At 40.9% G+C, this 21,959-nt stretch overlaps 1 protein-coding gene across 3 annotated transcripts in view; it reads right to left on the reverse strand.

Moving 5' to 3' along the window:
- The window catches only part of ITIH5 (inter-alpha-trypsin inhibitor heavy chain 5), a 91,867-nt gene that overhangs the window by 40,162 nt on the left and 29,746 nt on the right, over positions 1–21,959 (reverse strand). For all 3 annotated transcript variants that reach the window (XM_060006016.1, XM_060006018.1, XM_060006015.1), the window contains exons 3-6: positions 20,176–20,339; positions 19,141–19,242; positions 17,063–17,313; positions 3,134–3,303 (exon numbers count right to left, since the gene is read on the reverse strand). In XM_060006016.1, the coding sequence (XP_059861999.1) occupies positions 3,134–3,303; positions 17,063–17,313; positions 19,141–19,242; positions 20,176–20,339 (687 nt within the window). The remainder of the gene's footprint in view (positions 1–3,133; positions 3,304–17,062; positions 17,314–19,140; positions 19,243–20,175; positions 20,340–21,959) is intronic.

Genomic DNA, 21,959 nt, shown 5'->3' on the forward strand with positions numbered 1-21,959 from the left:
TCTCTCACTTCGTCCCAGCCTACCCTTCCCACTCCCTGTGTCCTCAAGTCCATTCCCTATGTTTGTGTCTTTATTCCTGTCCTGTCCCTAGGTTCTTCAGAACCTTATTTTTTTTTTTTTTAGATTCCATATATATGTGTTAGCATATGGTATTTTTCTCTTTCTGACTTACTTCGCTCTGTATGACAGACTCTAGGTCCATCCACCTCACAACAAATAACTCAATTTTGTTTCTTTTTATGGATGAGTAATATTCCATTGTATATATGTGCCACATCTTCTTTATCCATTCATCTGTTGATGGACACTTAGGTTGCTTCCATATCCTGGTTATTGTAAATAGAGCTGCAATGAACATTGTGGTACATGACTCTTTATGAATTATCATTTTCTCAGGGTATATACCCAGTAGTGGGATTGCTGGGTCTTATGATAGTTCTATTGTTAGTTTTTTAAGGAACCTCCATACTGTTCTACATAGTGGCTGTATCAATTTACATTCCAAGCAACAGTGCAAGAGGGTTCCCTTTTCTTCACACCCTCTCCAGCATTTGTTGTTTGTAGATTTTTTGATGATGGCCATTCAGACTGGTGTGGGGTGATACCTCACTGTAGTTTTGATTTGCATTTCTCTAATGATTAGTGATGTTGAGCATCCTTTCATGTGTTTGTTGGCAATCTGCATATCTTCTTTGGAGAAATGTCTATTTAGATCTTCTCCCCATTTTTGGATTGGGTTGTTTGTGTTTTTGATATTGAGCTGCATGAGCTGCTTGTAAATTTTGAAGATTAATCCTTTGTCAGTTGCTTCATTTGCAAATATTTTCTCCCATTCTGAGGGTTGTCTTTTGGTCTTGTTTATGGTTTCCTTTGCTGTGCAAAAGCTTTTAAGTTTCATTAGGTCCCATTTGTTTATTTTTGTTTTTATTTCCATTTCTCTAGGAGGTGGGTCAAAAAGGATCTTGCTGTGATTTATGTCATAGAGTGTTCTGTGTATGTTTTCCTCTAAGAGTTTTATAGTGTCTGGCCTTACATTTAGGTCTTTAATCCATTTTGAGTTTATTTTTGTGTATGGTGTTAGGGAGTGTTCTAATTTCATTCTTTTACATGTAGCTGTCCAGTTTTCCCAGCACCACTTATTAAAGAGGCTGTCTTTTCTCTATTGTATATTCTTGCCTCCTTTATCAAAGATAAGGTGACCATATGTGTGTGGGTTTATCTCTGGGCTTTCTAACCTGTTCCATTGATCTATACTTCTGTTTTTGTGCCAGTACCATACTGTCTTGATTACTGTAGCTTTGTAGTACAGTCTGAAGTCAGGGAGCCTGATTCCTCCAGCTCTGTTTTTCTTTCTCAAGATTGCGTTGGCTATTAGGGGTCTTTTGTGTTTCCATACAAATTGTGAAATTTTTTGTTCTAGTCCCGTGAAAAATGCCATTGGTAGTTTGATAGGGATTGCATTGTATCTGCAGATTGCTTTGGGTAGTATAGTCATTTTCACAATGTTGATTCTTCCCATCCAAGAACATGGTATAGCTCTCCATCTGTTTGTATCATCTTTAATTTGTTTCATCAGTGTCTTATAGTTTTCTGCATACAGGTCTTTTGTCTCCTTAGGTAGGTTTATTCCTAGGTATTTTATTCTTTTTTAGCAATGGTAAGTAGGAGTGTTTCCTTAATTTCTCTTTCAGATTTTTCATCATTATTGTATAGGAATGCAAGAAATTACTGTGCATTAATTTTGTATCCTGCTACTTGACCAAATTCATTGATTAGCTCTAGTAGTTTTCTGGTAGCATCTTTAAGATTCTCTATGTATAGTATCATGCCATCTGCAAACAGTTACAGCTTTACTTCTTTTCCATTTTGGATTCCTTTTATTTCTTTTTCTTCTCTGATTGCTGTGGCTAAAACTTCCAAAACTATGTTGAATAATAGTGGTGAGAGTGGACAACCTTGTCTTGTTCCTGATCTTAGAGGAAATGGTTTCAGTTTTTCACCACTGAGAACAATGTTGGCTGTGGGTTTGTCATATATGGCGTTTATTATGTTGAGGTAAGTTCCCTCTATACCCATTTTCTGGAGAGTTTTTTATCATAAATGGATGTTGAATTTTGTTGAAAGCTTTCTCTGCATCTATTGAATGACCATATGGTTTTTCTCCTTCAATTTGTTAACATGGTGTATCACATTGATTGATTTGCGTATATTGAAGAATCCTTGCATTCCTGGGATAAACCCCACTTGATCATGGTGTATGATCCTTTTATTTTATTTATTTTTTTTGCGGTACACGGGCCTCTCACTGTCTTGGCCTCTCCCGTTGCAGAGCATAGGCTCCGGGCGCACAGGCCATGGCCCACGGGCCCAGCCGCTCTGCGGCATGTGGGATCTTCCCGGACCAGGGCACGAACCCGTGTCCCCTGCATCGGCAGGCGGACTCTGAACCACTGCGCCACCAGGGAAGCCTGTATGATCCTTTTAATGTGCTGTTGGAATCTGTTTGCTAGCATTCTGTTGAGGATTTTTGCATCTATGTTCACCAGTGATATTGGTCTGTAGTTTTCTTTCTTTGTGACATCTTTGACTAATTGCTAATTTAATCTGTATAAAGTCATTCCTTAAAAGTATATCGACTACACTGACTAAATCAATTTAAATTATCCATCCCTTCTTGACTCTTGTCACTTGAGAATCCTGCTCCCTTCATTATCTGGTTTTTCCTAACCACCTTTCATGTTAAGACATAAAGACTGCTTACATCCTGGATGCACATTAATACATTTTGATATTCCCACCCTGTCTTTGGAGCAACATAACCTAAGAAAAAGGAGCCATGGGCCAGTCTCTCTAAGTTAAAATTAAAGATGAACTAAGTTCTAACTTCATCTAAAACACCGCAGGGAAAATTATAGGTTTCATTTGATTCCAGATTACTGACGCAGGAAACAGATAACCGCAGCCTCCAGCAAGGGAACACTGCTGGTCTTCTTGGAGACATATTTGGGGTTAAAACAGATTTCCTAAGAACTGGAAGTTCTCTCTCCCATAGGTAAGTATTGAAATCCCTAGTTCTGGGTGTAACTAAGAGTATCAAGCAACTAACATGAAACGGCAACAACGAACCCATTACCTGTATGTCCCCAATGCTCTGTTCCCTATTAACATCATATCTAATGATGAAATCTCCCAAAATGCCATTCTGGGCAATCTTGGCTTGTTGGACCACAGTAGGTTTAAAAACGACTTTGGCAAAAGTTTCGTTTTGGTTGATAACAGTAGAAGGAGGTGGCCCAGAATCATCTGTAAGCAAGATATAAAGATAATTAATAACTGAATACATAAATTTTTTCTGAAAAGAAACAAGATCTATTTTGCATGGACACAAAGGATTAGACTTTATTTTAGTGCAGGTTTATGTTTCATATGAACTCCCAAAACTTTGTACAGATAACATATCACAATGCACCAGGTATGTTAGCATATATTTCACTTCTATGCCTCCTTTTAAATCTTTTCTTATAAGAATTTTTAAAATACGCAAAAGTAGACAGAACAGTAAAATGAACTCCCATGTACCCATCACCTGACTTTAACAATTATCAACCTTTTACCAATCTTTTGCATCTGTTTTTATGTATCCTCTCACAAGTGTTTCCTAGAATTTTAAAACAAATCTGAGCCCTCATACTTCATCCATGAATACTTCAGTATATATCTCTAACTACAAGAACACTTTTAGTGTAACCACAAAACCACTGGCACAAGTAACAAAATTAATGCTTAATTATCAACCTATACTTAATTATCAACCTATACTCAGTTTGTATTTAAATTTTCCTGAGTCTCTAGAACCTATCTTGGAACAGTTGCTTTGTTTGAATCAGGATCATAACAAAGTCCCCACATCACATTTGGTTTATGTTTCTTAAATCTCTTTTAATCCACTAGTGTCCCCCCTCTTCACCTCTTTTCTAATGCTACACATAAGTGCTGTAAAACACTGGTTATTTGTCCTATGGAGTTTCTTACATTCTGTATTTTGTGATTGTTTACTTGTCCTGTCTTTTAACTTGCTCTTCTGAAGCCCTGGTCCCCAGTTTTGGGTTGAATGTAGCATCTGGGGGAGTAGAAAACATACCAATGCCCGGGCCAAGAGCTCATTTAATTGGTCTGCGACACAGCTGAGGCATCAGGATGTTTAAATTCCCTGTGGGAGTCTAATGCTCAGTTAAGATTGAGAATCACAGCTCAGTCCCCTGTAGTTCCTGTGTTCTGGTGGGTAGAGCTACAGACAGGCTACACTCAGCTTCAGCGCCATGGACAAGAACACTTCTTGGTGATGCTGAGTCCCTACTACCTTATCACATCAGAAAGTACACGATATCTAGTTGGCTACTTTTAGTTGCAGTAAGATTCATGGTGGGTTCTGATCACCCACGATAAAGTTCCTCATCAGTCTTTCCCTTAATAGTTTTATCAATCACTGATGATGTCTGCCTGTTCACTATTTCATTAGAGTCGCAGAAGGCTGCTTTCGAATTCTATCATTCCTTCCATATGGAATTCTTCAGTAAGGAACACTTTTCCTCCATCAATCATTTGGTTGCCCTAACATACTGTTTGTCCAGAAAACTTATGACTCTTTAAAGAAAAAATTTCCCAAAGCTTTCCCCAGCATGAAACTTAGGATATAAATTGAATTCCAGAAAGAGGATAAATGGATGTTATGTGATTTGAGAAAAATTAGTGATGACAAAGAGCATCTCGTTTCACTCCTAACCTTCATTCCTTCCGTAGGACACACTACAGAGAATTATTTCGTGGACTACCCACCTTTGTATATCCATACACCATGTCTATATACCGAACAACAGAAACCCAAAGTTTTGAGATCTGCATGCATCATGAAGAATATGAAAACAAAATGAGGAATTCGTAAACATCAGTATGTGGACTTTTTATCCAGATACTGAATCAAAGCCCGGATTAAAACTGCTGCACAGCATCTGATTCTCTTTTTAAATCTATTCAAGTTGTACCATGGAGTAAGCTGACCAGCAATTTTCCATCCCTAATTAGCAAAACAAAAAAGGAAATGAGGCATAATTTGTCCATGGTAATTTGTGTTTAAGAATAAACTTCTTGGGCTTCCCTGGTGGCGCAGTGGTTGAGAGTCCGCCTGTCAATGCAGGGGACGCGGGTTCGTGCCCCGGTCCGGGAGGATCCCACGTGCCGCGGAGCAGCTGGGCCCGTGAGCCATGGCTGCTGAGCCTGCGCGTCCAGAGCCTGTGCTCTGCAACGGGAGAGGCCACAACAGTGAGAGGCCCGCGTACCGAAAATAAATAAATAAATAAATAAACTTCTTTCTGCTAAGGGCTTATTAGACAAAAGTCAAAGGAAGCTTAGACATTTCCTTCAACAGAACTGACAATTATTATTTAGAGACCAGTTAGGTGTAACCTTAACAGGAACCACCAGGCAGAACTGACTCTTCTATTATTTGTACTTATCAAGGGCAGAGATTTCAGGAGTGACCAGAGAGCTAGCAAACAGAAAGTCTGTTCTTACAGAAAGTCAATTGTATGCAAGAGAACATACTTCCAACAGATCTGCTCATCTCAAGAAGGAGCTGTGAAAATCTCAAAGGCATGCTGACAAGTGCCAGCCTGTGTTCCCTGGAGTCAATCTTTCATTGTTATTACTGGCAAAGCCCCAAGAGTGAGAGGTAGGATAATACATTAGCTAGGAACTCAGGATCACAAATGAGTCAGAAGGACCTGCATTTGATACTGGGTCTGCCTCTGATCATCTCTGAGGCTCTGGGCAGGTTATTGAGCCCTGGTTATCTCATCTATAAAATGGATGAATGGTCTACCAAACACACTACTGAAATGGTTGTGATGTGATGTACCTAGCATCATTCTGATTCATGGTGGGCAGTCACGCTAGCTAACATTATCATCAACCACAAAGGGGTACAAAAAATAGAAGGGCCAGTGAATTCTAAAACAACACAACGTGTCAAACTTGGGATACTTCTTGCAACGAAGAGGAAAGAACTACTGCTATTCGCAACACGGTTGAATCTGAGTCATTTTGAGTGAAAACACAAGATACAAAAGAAAGTATTCACTATGTTTCCATTTACACAAAACTCAAGAGCAGGCATAACTCACTCATGGCAATTGAAGGAGCCTAGCGGTTCCCTTGAGGGGTGAATACTGACTGGGAAAGAGGATAAGGGGACCTTTTGGGGTGCTGAAAATACTCTACGTCTTGACCTGAAAGTAGTTGGTTGGGTATATACATAGGTAAAAATTCATTGAATTGCACACATAGGATTTATACACTTTATTCTGGGCATAGCCCAATTTTTTAAAAAAATTAAACTCATTGAAAGCTGTATAGTCCAATAGATTGAACAAACAATCCCTGGGATGGAACACAGTATTATTTGCAAATGAACCTCTATCTTAGGGTAAGTCTGTTTGTGTGGGCATTTATATGGGGATTAGGTGTATTCATTGTAGTTCCAGCTGGCAGAATGAGGACCAGGGACAGAGTTACGAGGAAGCACTTTCGTGCAGCATCTCTAAGCTCTAAGAAAGATGTCCTATTGGCAGAAGCAGCTTTCACAACTCATCTCACTAGAAGTGTTCCAGCAAACTCTGGATGGGTTCATCACCTGCAGGGGTGATGCAGACCAGCTCTACCACATAGTTTTGGACCAGCAGCAGCAGTATCACCTGGGAACTTGCTAGAAACACAAATTCTTGGGTTCATCCCAGAAATTCTGAGTCAGAAACCCTGGAGGTGGGACCCAGGAATCTGTATTTTCACAATCCTTCCAGGTGATTCTGGTTCCTGCACAAAGACAGTGGTCATGTGCCTTTGATATACGTAATTGGGCGCCACTAGATTCTCTCTAACCTTAAAATTCTACATGAATGAGATTTGACTCTCTTTACACTGTCAGGACATACCTACTATTTCATGTTTCAAGTCTCTCTCATTGAAATGGTCTTTACAATTACCCTGAATTAATACCATTCATGGTTGAATGAAAGTACTGAGGATTAAAAAGTATAATTTCTCTATTCATAATTAATTGACTAGGCTCTTTGATATAAGCCATGAGAAAGGATAGTGTATTATTATTTTTGTTTCCTACTGACCTCTGATGTTTGCTAGTGCATGATGAAAATTCATGAGATTCCTCTAAATAGGCTTATTTTATGTGCCCAAAGAGTGGGTTGATTCCCAGCTGGGTTATTCACCAAGAAGCCCGGTTCCTGAGATTGACCTCCACCCACTAAGTACCAGACAGTCAATGTGACCCAAGGAATTTTCCACTACCTATCAAAAAAAAAAAAAAGGTCTGCTGGGAAAAATTCCAGAGTAGTATCTCTAGAAAATAAAATCCTCTTTTTATTAGAGAAGGAAAAAATGTTAATAAAAAATTTATTAGAGAATGAAAAAAATCAATGAGATTAGTATAGGCTGCCCACAGTTACTGACCAAAATCTCAAAGCAGAATAGTACTATTTAGCTTTTCCTGACTGTGAATTGGGGATCATCCTGGTGACCGCCACAAAATCGTAAGTACAATGAGCTAATTTATTAGCAGGGCCCTCAGCGATCACGGGATGTGTCCTAAACAAAATGAAGAGTGCAAGGCAACAGGTTGGGAGCAGACCAAGAGTGAGAATCTGACCTACTTTTCTAATGAGAAAGCACATATTTTTTCCTCCTATTGGTTTGCCCTCCTTCGTGCCCACTTGGTCAGGGATAGCAGTGAACTTCGGTGATTGCTCTGAATTGAAGGAAACTGTGTCTTCTCATGTCATCCCCCTGTTTTAATCCAAGCATCAGTGGTCTTGTGTAAGATGACCTTCGGGGGCACAAGACTGCCTCTAGAGCATCCTTGAGAAGATTCACCGACTGCTCTTTTCCCACCCACCGTTCCCTGCTTCTCAGGTCATTAGCATCCCCACGATGCCCTCTTCCTGTCTAAAGCCCCATGTTTTCGAACAAGAAGATACGTGTTATTTTAGAACCCACATAATACCGAAGGAAGTGGGCTCTAGAGTTTGGGAGACTCAAAACGACAGACTTAATATCTCTGAGCCTCAGTTCCACATCTTTTAAATCCACATCATAGAATCACAGTCAGAATTAAGTGACATCATATATAAAAGCAAGTGAGGATGGTGCCTGGCACATGGTAGATGCTCAATACATAATAGCCCCAGCCTCTCCCCCTTCAGAAGTACCTTCTTATTCTTTTTGTCTAGGATGAAAGGCAACTCATGAGGGAAAAAAAACTCTTTGGTAACACAGTTTACATTTTCCCATAACAGGTTTCTCTACACCACTAAGAGCTTAGTAAAAACAAATAATCATTATTTAGAGGAAAAAACGCACATCATAATGAACATTCTTAACAGGGAATTCAAGAATGTTGATACAGAGAATGCTCTTTATAAAGTATAATGGAATTAGTAGCTTCCCAAGAGCTCCCTGAAATTATATACAGAATTTGGCATGAAAGTGTACATGTAGGGACTTCCCTGGTGGCGCAGCAGTTAAGACTCCATGCTCCCAATGCAGGGGGCCCAGGTTCGATCCCTAGTCAGGGAACTACATCTCACGTGCATGCCACAACTAAGAGTTCGCATGCCACAACTAAGGAGCCCACCTGTCGCAACTAAGACCCAGCACAACCAAATAAATAAATAAAATAAATATTTTTTTCAAAAAAGAAAGTGTACATGTGTATTTTTTTCTGGAGAGATGTCCGTAGCTTTCACCAGATTCTCCAAGGAGCCCCCATAAAGTTAAGAGCCATGCATACAAGTGCCATTAAATATTCCTATTTTTCCCATTGATTCTATCTTGTAATGACAAGGCACGTCATCTAATTTGCATAAAGCATGAAGAGAACAGGGATGTTATTCACAAATAAACACTCCCCTCCTAGACAACCACCTGGGGGAAAAGGGAAGCTGACTGCTATGTACAGTGTCTAAAGGTGAAAAGATTTAGGAGCAAAGAACCACAGTCAAAGTCATCAGCTGAAAGCCACACCTCTTTGGGTCAACTGATGGGGGATTTCCTGGCCTCTGTTTCCTGTGGGCCTTGGGTTTGCCAACTGTCGGAGAAAAACAGCCAACACCTGGTGATTTATAAAAGGATTTCCAAACAAACACTGTCTACTCATTTCCCCTTGGAAAAGAGGCTAAACTGTCTATACTTGCTTATGTAATTTTCTCACCTGGGCTCCAGTGGGGAGATTTCTTCAATAAAGGGCAAGTCAAAAACATGTGAATAATTGGCCAACTACCCTTCAATGGTCACGATGAAGACAACATTCAAGCAAACTGGCAGAGTATTAAAAGAAGAAGTGATGGGGATGTAATTATGGCATGGCGACTATGGTTAATAATACTGTGTTGCATATTTAAGAGGTGCTAAGGGAGTTGATCTTAAAAGTTCTCATCATAAGGAAAACAATTCTGTAACCACGTATGGTGAGGAATGTCGCTAGGTTTACTGTGGTCATCATTTTGCATTAGATACAAATAAAACATTTTGTTGTACACCTGAAACTAACATAATGTATGTCAACGGTACCTATATTGGATAGGTCTCGGGGAAAAACAAAGTGGTAAAGTTGAGGCAATGAAGACGGAAAAGAATTTAAATACCATCATAAGTCCCCTATTACATGCAGTTTTCGTATTGGAACGGGGCTTTCTCCTCTATATTGATAGTTGGTATTTTAAATCCTTTTGGAAAATAGCATCATATAGATATGACAACATACAGCATAGAATGATAATGCAAATTTACAGCTGAAGGCGTTCAAATTCAACTCCATCACTGTATAGGTAAGCAGTGTTTGCCCAGATTTCTTAGCCAATTAGCTTACTACTTCACTCCTTACTCAAAGCTCTTTCTTTCCCCAAAATGACACATTACTGAGTCTCAGGTTTCCCTGTTTGAATGACTTGCCCAGAGAAACTATGCATGAAAACAAGTACAGCTACCTCATACATTCTAAATGCAGATAACCCCTAAAAACATGAATTACCCCTTCCTGATACCATTTTGTGTCCATTGATGACCTCCAACATTAGCTGCTCTACGTGCCTGAAACTGGACCAAATGAAGGCCCAGCAAAAGTAGTGCTAGGACAGCAAAGGAATATAAGACTAAGAGGTTTCTGGTAAATTCTTCTACGTTGTCCTCTGGCACTCAGGCAGAACACGGCCCAATCACTGAGAAAACCTGGGTGGCATTTTATAGATGCAACCTTACAGAGGGTGTCCTTATACTACTATTCAAAACTGCCAATTCGTCTTACCCATTAGGATGGCTACTACCAAATAAAACACAAACACACACACACACACAAAAGAAACAAAAAAAACCCACCAGAAAATAGCAAATGTTGTCAAGGGTGTGGAAAAACTGGAACCCCTGTGCACTGTTGGCGGGAATATAAAATGGTATAACGCTGCGGAAAACGGTACGGTGGTTCCTCAAAAACTTAAAAGTAGAACCGCCACATGATCCAGCAATTCCACTCTGGGGCATATACCCAATAGAAGTGAAAGCAGGATCTCAAAGACCCTACACGCCATGTTCATAGCAATGCTATTCACAATAGCCAAGAAGGGGAAGCAACCCAAGTGTCCTTCTACAGATAAATGGATGAACAAGATGTGGTCTATATGCACAATGGAATACCAGTCAGCCATAAAAAGGAAGGAAACCCTGTTGTGTGCCACAGTATGGAGGAACCCTGAAAACATGATGCTAAGTAAAATAAATCAGTCACGAAAAGACAAGTACTATATGATTCTACTTATACGAGGTCCCTAGAGTTGTTAAACTCATAGAGACAGAAAGTAGAATGGTGGTTGCCAAGGTCTGGGGCAGTGGGAGAAGGGAGAGTTGTTAAATGGATATAGAGGTGCAGTTTGGGAAGATGAAGACATTCTGGAAATTTTGAATAAACTCAACACTACTGAACTGTACACTTCAGAACGACTAGGATGGTCAATTTAATGTTATATGCTTTTTACCACAATTTAAAACTTTTGTTAATTTTTAAATGAACTTATTTACAAAACAGAAATAGACTCACAGACATAGAAAACAAACTTATGGTTACCAAAGGGGAAAGGCGGGGAGGGATAAATTAGGAGTTTGGGGTTAATATACACACACTACTATATATAAAATAGATAAACAACAAGGACCTACTGTACAGCACAGGGAACTATACTCAATATTTTGCAATAACCTATAAGGGAAAAGAATCTGATAAAGAAAAAAATATATATATATTTATGTATAACAATCACTGTGCTGTACACCTGAAACTAACACGACATTGTAAATCAACGACACTTCAATTACAAAAAAACTTGTATTGATTTTTCAAAACTGCCCACTCTAAGCTCTTCAAGGGCAGTGACAATGCCTTGGACATCTGCAGGTGCCAGGCGTTCAGCACAGGACGTGGTGAGGACTCAAGGTACGCTTGCGGAACATTTAACCTGGACACGACTCAGCACATTGGCACATACTTGGGCAGATGAATGGAAGGGCCCTTCAAGAGGGTCATCTTGAACGTGTGCTGGTGGGCGTGGCAGATGCTCTAGTTGATACAGGTCCCCTGCATCCACCTCTGGTTGCAGCCACACTTGTGGTGGACAGTGCCATTCACCCGGACAACACCCCACCTCGCACAGCAAACTAAGACAGCAGGAGAAAGGAAGAAACAGAGTGAGGCCTCCCAGAGAAGAGCAGGAGGGTCACCAGTACCAAGTGAAAGAGAGAAGGCTACCCTCCCCGGTGTCTCGGAGCCACCCTGCTCAGAGCCAGCGCCGACCCAACTAGAGCCAACGTCCACACAGACAAGTAACATGGGTCCTCCTATCAGCATTAAAAACAGAACCAAAAAAAAAACAAATCCAACTATGGAGCCAAATGATTCATACCTCAATAATTTCTGCACTGAACAATGCTGGAAGCCCTCACATAACAACCAGATTGCTTCCTGGCAAATGTACAGAGGCCAAGAGGGGCCATGCCCTTCCAGCTGCAGACTGGAGACTGGATCCAGGGGAAAGACACTCAGCAGTGGGGAACCGGAGCTGGGGGTGAACCGTTAGTCACAATGCAGCCTTTAATAGGGCAGAGCACCAGATTTAGCAAATAAAAAGACAGGATGTCCGGTTACATCTGAATTTCAGATAAACCACGAATGATTTTTTTAGGATAAGTATGTCTCAGATACTGCACAGGATATACTGTTTATCTGAAATTCAACTGTAACGGAGCATCCTGTCTTTTATCTGGCAATTCTGGAAAAGGGAGGGATCTTGTAACCGGTCTTCTGGAACCAAATTCTGTCTCCTAATCCCTCCTTCACAACAGAATAAGAGCTACACCCAAGAGCTGACAAAATTGACCAACTTAAGCCAGGAATGTATTAAAAATCCAATAGCATCTTCACTGCCGACAGTTATTTATTCCTAAATTCTTTTAACAAATATTCATTGAGCACCCATTCTATGCCAGGCACCACACTAGGTGCCTTGATTACAATCCTGAGAGCCTTCACAGCAAAAGGCAGAGTCATGAGGTTACCAGACCAAGCAAAGAAAAAGAGAAATAAGATTTTTAAACAGATTCAACCAACCCCTCATTGTGCATCTACGGATATGCAGAACACAGGCTAGTCTGCAGTCAAAAGTGACTTGAGCGCTTCCCTGGTGGTGCAGTGGTTGAGAGTCCGCCTGCCGATGCAGGGGACACGGGTTTGTGCCCCGGTCCGGAAGGATCCCACATGCCGCGGAGCGGCTGGGCCCGTGAGCCACGGCCGCTGAGCCTGCGCGTCCGGAGCCTGTGCTCCGCAACGGGAGAGGCCACAGCAGTGAGAGGCCCGCGTACCGCAAAAAAAAAAAAAAAAAAAAAAATGCAGCTGTCTGAAAATAGAGACAGAGGTAGATTGGTGGTTGCCTGGGGCTGAGGTGGGAACAGGGAGTGACTGCAAGTAGGCACAAATATCTTTTCGGGGTGATAGGAATGTTCTAAAGTTGGGTTGTGCTGATGTTGCGTAACTCTGCAAATGTACTAAAAATCACTGAATTATAGACTTAAAATGAGAAAATTTTATGCTATGCAAACTAAGCTTCAATAAAAACTGCTTTTTCAAAAAGCAAAGAATATAAGCAATAAACAATGAAAGTCACAGAACCGTATCTGTTTAGTGGTAGAAAAACTTTTCAACATTGTTCTTTAGCTTTACAAATAAATAAGCATGTTAAAAAGCGCTCATAAAAAATCTGTTTCTCATAGAAATTCAAATAATATCAAACCCCAAAAATACAGCTACCCAGGCCTCACCCAGATAAATTCTAATTCACGTGTTTCAGGTAGGACTCAGTCATCTGTATTTTTTTTTTTTTAACCTCTCCTGTGCCTGTAGGGTATAGCCAGGTTTGAGCATCGCAGATGTAAAGCAAAAGGGGATAAAACAGGCAAGGTACCTTATTTCTTATTTTGCTAATCTCATTTTATTTTACTCCTAGCCATCAGGGATCTGATCATAAATGCAAGTTTTATGCCCCCCTCCAGTTTTTTTTTTTTTTAAGCATGGAAAGGGCAGTAATTTTGGTGCCATAGGGCCATAAGAAGTTTGAGATTTTAACCTAGAGAGTGAAATAACCAGCTTTAAACATAGATGGAATATCTATCCTGGTGTATGACTTGAGAAGATCACACATCCAGGGATGTTCCAGGAAAGTCTTAATTTCAAATACTCTGTTCCACTGAGCTCACAAATCATAAAAATATTTTAGAGGAGTTACTGGAGGAGAAGGGAGGGTGACAGATGAGAGAGGGAGTCTGGTCTTGTACCGAATACCAATTTGTATCCTTTTATAGTTTGAACCATGCACGTGAGTTAACTATTTTAATAATCCAGAAAGTATAATGCTTTGGCTTCCAAAGTACATCTCACCGAATTGGCTTTCACATTGAGAAAAAGCCCTTTCATTTACGATTCAGTAGCCGTGGGTCCAATCCCCATACATCGGACAAGTAAACTGAGGCAAAGGTAGGTTCCACTGCTTTTAGCCTTTCTCTTTCTTCGTAACTAGGGAGAGACTCGGAATTTGAACTCACACCCTCAGTATTTTACAAAAGCTCCCAGAGAGGGCTGTTCTAGAGGTTGAAGGAGATAATCTTGTGTGCAAGGGCCGAGTCTAGTAGCTAGCACGTAGTCATCTTTATCTAGAATTGCTTCCGTAAAGATGTCAATGGGTCCAGCGGTCAGAGAAGTCCAGAAGTCTGACCTCTTAAGGACAGCCAGATCTATCAGAGGCATGTGCTGGCTCCGGTCCACATTCACACGATCACAGCCAACATCCTGGTCTAAGTGCTATTCTAGCTGCACCTCTATCCTGGATGCTTTCTGGAAACACGCAATAGCGTCCAGACAAAATCACAACATCCTATGCCTCTGGCTCCTGGGGCTGCCGTTTTGCAGGAAGAGGAACAGCTGAGCTCTGGATGGGAATGAGGGGCAAAAGGGCCCCGGTCCACTGCACCTGGCCTGGGTAATGGCCTGTGAGACCTCTCACTCTGGAAGGCAAAATATCTACTCTGGTGTAAAGAGCCAGGAAAACAATTTTCTTAAAAATAAACAGATTCCCAAGAGATCAATGGTCTGGAAAAATTCCTCTGAGATTCCCACAGGCCCTGCAGATAAGCAGTAACAGGATTAACAACAGCATTCAGACCTGTCCCCTCCAAGCATAACCCACACACCACAACGCGGACACCTCTGAAGAGTCACAGTGGTTCTGAACCTGGCAAGACACACATCCATTTCATTCCTACAACAGGACGCCCATACTTCCCACGTGGGAAAATTCCCCACTAAATTGTGATTAGGGAGAAATGAAATTTTAAAATGTTCTTTCTTATTAGATTAGGTGTGTATTTTTCTTTTTTTTTTCTTTTCCTTTTTTTTCTTCCTTTTCTTCTCTACTTTGCAGACACCTCATTAGCTATCTACTCTTTAAAACGCATCCTGTTTAATACTGTAAGGAGACAAAGGTTAATCAGACAAAGACCTGCTTCACAATCACTTATGATCTAATAAGGGAGATAAGATTTGCAGAGAAAAAAAGTAAATAGAAGGGGATAATACTAATTACAATGATTAAGCTCTTACTCGGCACCACATGTACACAAATGCTTCCCAATGACCCTAAGAGACAGTTACTATCCCTGTTTACAGATGCGTAAGCTGAGTCTCACACGGCCCAGGTCAGCTTTTTTCAAGGACATAGTTCATAACTGATTGAAAATCCATTAACCATACACACAGTGACCCAGATGATCTAAGAATGGTGTCATGTATCTCATGCCATTTCTGAATGTCAGGTCCCTTGATGATATCTGTAACTTTCTGACGAGATCTGGATGGACTGCCAGCCCACTGTCTGGAGTCAACTTATAATAGACCTGAATCCACACTCCAGTCTTTGAGGGTGAATGACTTCTCACATCCAGAGTCACTCACTGAACTGCGTGCTGGGGGCAGAACACGTACGTTCCATACTGTCACGTCCAGAGTCACTCACTGAACTGCGTGCTGGGGGCAGAACGCGTACGTTCCACACTGTCACGTCCAGAGTCACTCACTGAACTGCGTGCTGGGGGCAGAACACGTACGTTCCATACTGTCACGTCCAGAGTCACTCACTGAACTGCGTGCGGGGGGCAGAACGCGTACGTTCCACACTGTCACGTCCAGAGTCACCCACTGAACTGCGTGCTGGGGGCAGAACGCGTATGTTCCGTACTGTTCACTGTCCCACATACCAGCTCCGGCTCTTGACTGTTTTTGCATCATGTAAGATAACGACATTCTGTTATTCCTCGTGTCAAGTTATTTCTCTCCTCTCCTTCCAACCTCATCCCTAAATATTCTTGTACGAGAAGCCTTCTTGGGAGACTCTGGACCCTCCTTGCAGTCACAGGGGTTGAATTCAGATTCTGCACACTCCATGATCACTCAGCACTCAGCACTTCCCTGATCTCAGTGTCACAGATGTCCGAAATCTTGTCATTCTAACCCCGGTGAATTTGGGGGCACATCTATGCTGTCACCAATTTGACATAAAGCCTTACTGATATACTTAGGATAAGGCACAATGTAAGTGAATATTTAATGTAAACTATTAGTGGAAATTAATATAGTGGTTAAAATTAGATTAGATTGAATTTTTCATTATCATTTCAACAGAGTGCTATTTAAAAAATTAAAATTTGAGAAAAAAGCAAATTGAGCAATCTTACTAATGAAGAAAAAATGTCTGTGTCTTAAGTCAAACTGGCAGTACATATTTTTCATTATTTAAATTTAGAAAGATATAGCACATTATTTAGATGTTTACGTTAATGTCAAAAGTTTGCTTTAAAAACAGAGTATTGAAAAATAAAATAAAATAGAGTATTAGAAAATGACCACATACTCCCTTACCCCTAGTATAAAATGATTATTTTATATAACTTCCTGGTCTTTTGTCAGCTTCACAGTTAACATATTTAACATTAAAGTGTATGTACAACTGTGTCTCTTTTTTCTCTATCACGTGCTGAATTGTTTTCGTAACCCTATTTTACTAATCACGTCTGTGTGGTTGAATACTTAGGATGAAGGAATGTTTTTGCTACTACAAATATTATCAAACGGGTTTGTACATGTAACAGTACCGATATTCTAGATGTCTCACCGAGGTTAGATTCCCAGGAGTGATACGACAGTGTCAAATGATTTGAACATTTAAATCTCCTCATAGAGCCTGGCTTAAAAAACAAAGGTACAGGGCACTGTCTTTGTTTTGCTGCTGTCCTTCAGATTCCCCCTCCTCTTGGGGCCCGTGCTGCAGGGGTGCCATCTGGTTTAATGCCAGCGCCCAGCTTGGAGTCAGCACACGACACCTGAGTGCATCCGGCCAGCACCGCTCACCTTGCCCCCGCCCGCTGCCCTGGCGACGGCTGTTCTGGAGCCCCAGCACCTCCAGCGCCGCGATGCCCGACCTCTCCAGAATGGTCACCTCCACCGTCAGCCGCCCCACCAGCTGCTGGGGCCGTACGCTGACCACGTGCTCGTACTTCCCCAGCCGCCGCTGCAGGAGCTCCTCGTAACTCAGGAGGAAGGCAGCCTTGTCCTTGCTGGGAAGCACCACGGAGGCTCTGAAGGTCTCCGTCCCCTTCTCCCTGGAAGAAAGAGAAAAGGGAACAGGGGATCGGAGAAAGCCAGGTTCCCTCGAGTCCCCCAGGGCCCCGGCCAAACTCTCTCAGCGAGAGGCCTTAGCGTGGACCACAATGTTTCCCCATCATCAAGCCACCAGCCACTGCAGCTGCCCCCATGATGCATCCTGAGGGGATTCAGGAAGGAGAAAACCAGGAGACTGGCCCTAGATAGTTAAGATGCATATCTAAGGAATAATTTCCATGAGCCCAGACTCTTGCATCTTCCTATACACAGAAGCACTGAATTCATCAACTCGAGATGTCTGTTGTTTTTCACTGTGTGTGATTAGCAGTAATCTTTTGATGTGTGACTACCTCTTTTTTTTTTTCAGCAAAAACTCCTCTATATCCTGGCTCCTGTTTGGAACAGTCCCTCAGAGCTGAGAAGCTGTCTCCCAGGCTATAGTCTTCAGCAATGCCTCCAATAAAACATAATTCTTGATTTTTAGGTTGTGCATATTTTTTCAGTTGACATTAGAAAGAAAAACTAGAATTTAGTTTTGGGACGAGTAGCAAAGGCCTGCACTAGAGGAAGGTCAGACAGGTTCAAGGAATTCTGAAGAGCAGAGAATTCAAAGACTACTGAACTCTCCGACCTCTCCTTGTGTCAGACCCGAGGGAGCAAAGGGGAGGGGGACTGACACAGCTGACCTCCAGGAAAAACAGATTCCTGCTGTGATCCGACTAAACGGAACTGTGGCTTGCCTGATTCTGCACAATTTATGAAGTGTAAGAAAAGATAATCCTCATAAAGCCCACACCTTTTCCTCTAGATACTAAGGTCGTTTTTCTTCAAAGGGAACAGATGACTTTTTTTTCAAATGGGCTGGTAGAGAGGGAAATTGATTATTCTCAGTATACTAGGTGGTTCTCTAGTTAATGTTATCTACGGAGTCATTAAAAGTGAATTGATTTATTGGTTTTCAGTGTTTAGATTCAGTTTATAGACAAAGAATACAAATACCAGGACAGATCAGAATTTTAACGGTGATAACTGATGATGCAAAAGTAAATGATTAAGTAGGAAGAGATGAGTGCTGGAGATGGAAATGAAAAGGCAGAATGACATGAAGGAGACAGAATATTATCACTGAAGATAACAGGGCTCGTCTGAGATGGTATAACTGCTTAAATTAACTGAAGAAGAAAAAGATAATAATACAAAAAACTGGAATGCAGAGAGAAAGTGGGAGTATTGTAAACATGCTAAATCCTCTTTCTTCACAGCACAGAATCAACAGATAATATCTGATTTTTATCATGAAATTTTTAAAAAGCAAACTATCATAATATTTAGAGTGAGGGAGGTAACTACCAGAAATCTACAGAAATATCAGAAGTGGATGTTTCTAGAAAGTGAGAACTGGGGAATGGGAGCAATAAAATATTCCTTTTCATCATAAACCCTTAGCTACTATATTGTTAACCAGGTATATAGCTGTATTTTTTTTAAGATTTTTTTTTTTGATGTGGACCATTTTCAAAGTCTTTATTGAATTTGTTACAGTATTGTTTCTGGTTTATGCTTCGATGTTTTGGCCCTGAGGCATGTGGGATCTTAGCTCCCTGACCAGGGATCGAACCCACATCCCCTGCACTGGAAGGTGAAGTCTTAACAGCTGGACGGGCAGGGAAGTCCCTAACCAGGTATATTTAATTATTTATTATGATGATAAAAAATAAAAAGATAAACCTTTGAAGAAAAGGGTGAGAACAAGATGGGTAGGCAGGGTAGAAAATTTGACACTTGGCTAAAGTGGACTTTTAATTCCTTAATTCAATGGTACTTACCCACTGTCTTCTGTGGTTTTATTCCTTTTCTCTTTTACCTTATCACCATTTTTCTTTTCTTTCTCTGTAATTTCTCCCTGATACACCTTGTCTCCAATAAGCCTGAAACAGAAGACAGCCGCGTTGCCAGCTTGCCGTCCAAGACAAACTCCAACATGGATCTCATAACCATGACAACCCTAGAAAATATTTTTATTTGCCTCTTGGATGTGCAGAAAGAATGCATTCCAGGCCAGGGCACTCCCCTTGTATCGCTCATCTCATTCTAGGGCAGTTTTCAACAGGTCCAGATGGGAAGATCCAAGCCAGGGGGCCTCTGATTCTCCAGGAGGAAATCAGAAGACCTGCTCAAACTTCCAAGAAGATTCCCCAACTTGAACCTTGCCCAGACCTAAAATTAAACCCACACACCTCATTTGCATCTCTTTACCTCTTAGTTCAGGAGAAAAGAAGATATTCTATCTGGTACATCAAAGGTTTCACGGTGTCTCGTCCTTCAGATCTCAACTTCAACACTGACTCCTCTGATCCACCTCCCCAACTAAACAAGCCGCCTCAATCCTACTTGCCATCTCCACAGCATTTGCTACTGTCTGAAGTTATCTCATTTATTCATCTGTTTGCTTATTTATTGTTTCTCCCCAGTGGAATTGCTGGAGCAGAGCAACATTGTCTTTTTTCATAGAAGTAGACCAATCACCTTGAAGCGCACCTGGCCCAGGGTGGGTACCCGTTTGTTGGAGGGAAAGAAAGAGGAAATGAAGGTGGGGGGAGGAAAGGAGAGAGGAAAGAAGAGAGTAGTGGAATAAAAGAAGAGGTAATAAAAAGGAGGAAGGGGGAGAGGGAGAGATAGAAGGAAGAAGGGAGAGGAAGTGGGGGAGGGAATCAACCTTCTTTCCCACGAACTGTCCACTGGACTGAGAATTTATAAATTCTCACGGCCAAAGACTGTGGTCCTCACAGCATCTCAGGCTCCCCTTGACCCTCCTGCCTAGAAACCTTCAACCCAGGGTCTCTGACCAGGGTGTCACCTACATAGTGAAGTTAGTGATGAAAGCTGCGGCTGGAATCTGCATCTGAAACGTGATTTCCTGGTCCTCAGATGCTCTGTTCAGCAACCTGCAGGCAACCGTAGTGAAGGCGTAACGGGAAATGATGGTGGACTTCACTGAGAATTCTGTCATCAAGGGTTTGGTTTTCTGTTGGAATCAAAACACACGGTATGCTGTGCACCTGGAACTCTCACAACATTGTAAATCGACCATACTTCAATAAAAATTTTTTAAAAAAACAGTATTTTCAATGGCACATGAAAGCATGATTCAACCATTTGGGGGTAGGTTTTTTTTTTTTTTTTTTTCCGTAAGAGAAATCATCTTCAGTTTGGGAGCCCTTGACTTGTGATTGTTTTCTTCTTTCTTTGTCTTGTCCTGATTTTCCAGATTTTCCCCTCAGTTGTAAAAGTCATGGTTGAACAACCAGTACATGACAGAGAAACAAATTATTTAGCCCAGCTTTAAGAAATGAACACAGTAGGGAGATATAAATTAGGAGGTTGGGACTAACATATACACACTACTATATATAAAATAGATAATCAACAGGACCTACTGTATATATAGCACAGGGAACTCTACTCAATACTCTGTTATAAGCTATATGGGAAAAGAATCTGAAAGAGAATAGACACATGTATATGTATAACTGAATCACTTTGCTGTACACCTGAAACTAACACAACATTGTAAATCAACTACACTCCAATATAAAATTTTTTTAAAAACTGTAAAAAACAAAAAGAAATGGACACAGTTAAGATTTCCAATTTAACAGAGAATATACTCTACTTAAAGAATAAAATATTGGAATTTTAGAAGTATGTGAAGTGTGTAACATTTTTCTGTTATAAATGTTTAGATCACATTTCTAGACTCACTGAATTGACCACAACATCAGATTACACCTAAAGAAATTCTCATATTTCCTAATTAATTTCAATATCCACTTAGAGAAACTATACTCTGGGGCTTTTCCTTTCAGATGACAATCACATTATTGTAAAATAAGAATCAATACTGAGCTCAAGAAAGTATTTGGGGAATTAGAAGCCAGAAATAGGGAAGTCTGTGCTAATTAAATTTATCCCCCAAAACTTCTGATAAGGGCAGTAGCTAGGCAGTGCAAATTTAAAAGCTGGTTAAACTATTCACAGTTCTCTGTGCATCTATAATATATGCACTTGCTTCTACCTCATGGTATTATAACTCCTGCTAAGTGTCTTCTTCACCGCATGAGCCAGGCCAGGGTGTGGGCAGTGGTGGTGGCAGAGTTCCACCAGACTGTTCGTCTGGTGGCTGAACTTGAAGCAGAAAAAAATCTAAACACATCTGAAAGATTTTCCCCTAGAAAGAAAACAAGTTCTCCAATTCGGTCTGAGAAGGAGGTATTTCAAAAACAATGGTTCTTGAGATGTGGTCCTTGGACCAGCAGCGTCAGCAGCATCACCTGGGAGCTTATTAGAAATGAGAACCTCAGACCCCATGCCAAACCTACAGAGCGAGCATCTCAGGGGGTGGGGCTAGAAGTCTATGTTTCAACAAGCCCTCCAGGGGATTCTGAGGGTTGAGAAGCACTCTTTTAAACTAATATAACTAGGTGACACTTCATGTATTTCTGCTAGAATTTTATATCTATAAATTGAGAGGGTTTGTAAATCACCTAAATTATGTCTTCTTCTGAGATCCAAGAATCTAACTCAAAGTCAAAAGTAAGGAATAAAACATTGGATTTTAGGAAATTATTCCTGAAATCAGAAATAA

Source organism: Delphinus delphis, chromosome 2, assembly GCF_949987515.2.
Source record: "Delphinus delphis chromosome 2, mDelDel1.2, whole genome shotgun sequence".
Classification (NCBI taxonomy): domain Eukaryota; kingdom Metazoa; phylum Chordata; class Mammalia; order Artiodactyla; family Delphinidae; genus Delphinus; species Delphinus delphis.